The sequence below is a fragment of the Pygoscelis adeliae genome, unplaced genomic scaffold, assembly GCF_000699105.1.
Source record: "Pygoscelis adeliae isolate BGI_AS28 unplaced genomic scaffold, ASM69910v1 Scaffold286, whole genome shotgun sequence".
Classification (NCBI taxonomy): domain Eukaryota; kingdom Metazoa; phylum Chordata; class Aves; order Sphenisciformes; family Spheniscidae; genus Pygoscelis; species Pygoscelis adeliae.
In genome coordinates, this window is record NW_008825076.1 from 985047 (window position 1) to 988952 (window position 3906).

General features: G+C 43.9%; 1 protein-coding gene across 1 annotated transcript in view; it reads left to right on the forward strand.

Moving 5' to 3' along the window:
- The first annotated feature begins 2871 nt into the window (after positions 1-2871).
- LOC103919256 (translocating chain-associated membrane protein 1-like) overlaps positions 2872-3906 on the forward strand; it is a 17801-nt gene continuing 16766 nt past the window's right edge. The window contains exon 1 of the mRNA XM_009326730.1: positions 2872-3088. Coding sequence (XP_009325005.1) covers positions 2969-3088 — 120 coding nt within the window. The 5' untranslated portion in view covers positions 2872-2968. The remainder of the gene's footprint in view (positions 3089-3906) is intronic.

Here is a 3906-nt window from a genome sequence, read left to right on the forward strand (position 1 = left end):
GTTTTCAACCTAGGTGGCTGGTGGGACATAACTTTCTAATTTTCTGTTTAATTCCTTGACTAAATACTTAAAATGATAAACCAACAGAAAAGTGGAAATCTAACTGGAGGCTATGTTTTTTTGTTGTTTACTTTTTTTACCAGAAAAAGCAACTATGAGTAAGAATAGCTATGTTTGCTAAGTTTGTTTGTTTAAAGGATAGGACAATGGAAATGACACAGTGGGTGTATGTGAAATGGGCCCACATATAACACAGAAACTGTGGAATCAAAGAGATATAAAACCCCTTGGGTCTTTAAACCTGGGACTTTGAGCTTAAATAACATAGACAAGCTTAAATAACATAGACACAGAATTATAAACCAGGCAGCAAAGTAGGTGGCCACAAAAATAAGTGGGTTATCTTTATGCAGGTCCATCCAGTTATCTCAGTTTCCAAACATTACATAATCTATATTCTGAAGAGATACATGACAAAACTAGTAAGTATAAGTAATAGAATTATGGTGTTTCACTGGTCTCTTTTTATACACATGAACACTGCTTTAAGAAATAGAGTTTACTTTCCAGAGTTCAGCACACTAGAGATTTATCAAAAAATTATACTATGCACATAGTAAGTAAAAGGGGACACTTTCACTTCACTACTGTAACATGACGCTGTCATCAACTGCCAGAGGAGGAAAAACAGAACCTGACCACAGGGTTCTAAAGAGTAAAATTGTGGTCTGCAACATCACACCTTTTTTTTTTTTCTCCTTGCCTCCTACACAAAATGTTTTTCTGCAAAAATAGGTTCAAGCCCTTTGTCAATTGAAATAATCAGTTTAGGCAACTGTGATGTCCTCTTGAACATACAGCATTGTGTCTATACTAAAAATTTAAGCTAGTATATATAAAGAGCAGAAGTCACTGGATATCTCTTGAAGCATGCACTTGAACACTGGTTTAATATCACTATAAATTACCATATTTGATTGCCTCATTGTATCTCATGGTCTAAATCTTCAAATGTTATAGCTAGCAAATCTGCCTCAAGATTCATTTTGCTAAGATAGTGTAATTACTAGATTAATTATGAATCTTAAATTTGAGTAATGTATTAAATCTTACCTTGTCCTAAAGAAAGCATGCATCTATGTAAGCGAGTAACAAATCATAGAAGTTATCTGCTCCTAAATTGCTTTAGTTTTGTTTCAGAATAAAAACTCAATGTTACTTGTTTGGAACTTAAGCAAGTGTAAAAGCTGAAATTTATGCTGAAACTAAAATTATCTACAAAGCTACAAAAGTAGAAGCTATACAAATATAGAACAATTCTTAAAGCCCTACACTAGGGATCTTCTAGAAAACCATATTCCCAGCCAATAAAAATCTAAACTATCTTGTTCACTCTGATGTGGTAAAAAAGAATGGTATAAATTGTATCAGATTAGTATATTCTGGGTTACAAAATGACATTCAAGTTCCTGTTTCTTGGTTTCTATTCCTATTCAGTGTTACTTGCCCCTTTCTCTAATGTGTTCCAGCAAGAAACGAAACTGTTCTGAGTCACAGTTAATTCTCAGTCAGGATTATTTTTGTAGCTTTAAAAAAAGAAAAGAGAAACAGCAATTATGCTAAACAATTTTGTAATTCTTTCAATTTTATTGTTTCTTTTTTCATTTAAAAAATCAGCCATGATTTGTAAACAACTTACTACAAGTATTTTATTTTTAATTCCTCTTTTCAGCTGAGAAAAAGAACATGCATGGCAGTCGCTTCCCAAATGAATGTCCCAAATAGCACCTGTGCTCTGTAGCAATTATTAATTTCAAATGTCAAATACAGTTCCTGAATACATTAGCCTGAAACTCAAAATAAGGGTGGGAAAAGGAATACAAGCATAGCCAAACTCAACAACTAAGCAGAACGTTTAACAGAAAGCAAATTCAGGCATACTAAAAAATAGTTTCAGTGAGCATTAAATATTTAATAATCAATAGGTAGTAAAACTACTTTACAGCTGAACTGAATTTTAGGTCTTATTTGGCAACTGGATCCTCACTGGAATCAGCTGAGGCTACACTCGGTACAGCAGGGGAGACACCCGGTTGCCAGATGGAACCCAATTCTTATTTTCTCTTCCAACCCTGTTCTCTGGGATGCCATGCCACCCTCCGGCCTTCACCCTTCATTGACATTTATTTGATAAATTGGTATGGTTTTCCCCCTGAATTCCAGCTAGGGCCAGCAGATAGCCAAATGTCCACGTTTTTAGGACTTCAAAGCACTCTGAATCCCCTTTCTCTCCATTTTAATGGGGAAAAAAGAAAAAGGGAGTTTCTCAACAGCTTTTCCGCTTTTGTCTAGCCGTAGGTGAGGGAGCATGGCTCAACTCTAGAGAGGGATGATGAGGAGCCGCTTCCCACCACCTCGGCGGGCCGCAATCCTGGGACTCGCGAGGAGAGCGGACCGACCAACGTGCCTCGTAGGCTTTGCGAGAAAAGAGCTACCTGGCCGCCACTGGAGCTGCGGCGAGCACAGCCTCCACAGAAGCCAGACCGAACCGAACCGAAGCAAAGGCGCTCGCTCCGCTGAGCCCGTGCCGGCGGGAACCTCCTCAGCGCCCAGCCCGCCTCCGGCTCGAACCAAACCCCACCCACTAAGCTCTGCAGCGGCCGTCTGAGCTATCCCCACCCCCCCGCATATGAGATTGGCAGGGTTCCGTGTCACTCATATCGGACTCCGTCTCCCGCCGCAAGTGCTCAACTGCCACCGAAGCACCGCCTTCTTCCAGACCGCCTAACGATTAGTTGCCAGGATTGCCAATCATAAACGCTCTTAAGCTTGATTGGCCGAAACTCGGAAGGGGGTGAGCCTTTTGGGCCGGTGGTGTTTACCGTGCGTGAGGTGAGGGCTGTTGAGGAGTGGGGAGAGGTGCCACTCCCCTCGGCGGGGCTGCTCAGGCCTGGGAGCTGTCACCGCCATGGGGCTCCGCCGGAAAAACAAGGGCCCGGCGGTGCTAAGCCACGAGTTCGTCATTCAGAACCATGCGGACACCGCGTCCTGCCTGGTGATGGGCCTCCTGCTGGGGCTCGTGTTCGAGGTACTGGGCGGGGCGAGGGGGCCGGTGGTTGCCGAGTCGAGCAGCACCTGGTCCTGCTGTGGGGCAGCCGCGGCGCCCTTGGCTTCCCGCTCTGGAGTCTCCCCAGTACATCCCTCCCGCTCGCTTCAGCCTCGCTGCCAAGCAGCTCTGCCCCACCCCCTCCGGCTCCATCTGCTTTTTCCCTTCTTCCCTGCAGGGTTATGTCCCTGTTTCTTCTCCATCCCGAGGCCTAAATCCGTGGCACCCTGCGCGGGCACCCTCCTCTCCATGTCTCGGCTGTCTTCCGAGTGCAGCAAGTTTACTTCTCTCTGTCCTGCCTCAGCTCACAGACTCCCAGTGCCTTCTCTACTGAGTTGTCTTTGCCAGCTCCCACTCCTACTATGCAACCTCCTATCTTGTCCTCTTCTGTCAGATTGCTGCTCTTTTCCTTTTTCGTCCGGTTTTCCTTCATCTCTGCGTATGTTTCATTCCTAGCACCCTCCCATAAGCTCCCTTCTACTCGGTTCTAGTCTCCCGAATTGTAAAGCTCCTCAAGCCCCCTTGCTTAAAGCAGAGTCGTTTTATGTCTCTTTGTTGTGTCTATTTATTTTTTTCTGCCCTCCCTCCTCTGTTCAAAAGTCCACGTGGTAAAGCAGTTAGGAACGTTGTTATAAAGAGGGTTTCAGACAGTCTCTGTTGTTTTGAGCATGCTTGACTAGATGGTAGTTTAAAAACTGCTAGTCACACTTTTGCACCACTGCTCCGTCTATTGCTGTCGTTGGCTCAGCTCCCTAGTGATGGATAATCTGAAGAAAAATGTGGGATTAGACAGTCTTAGC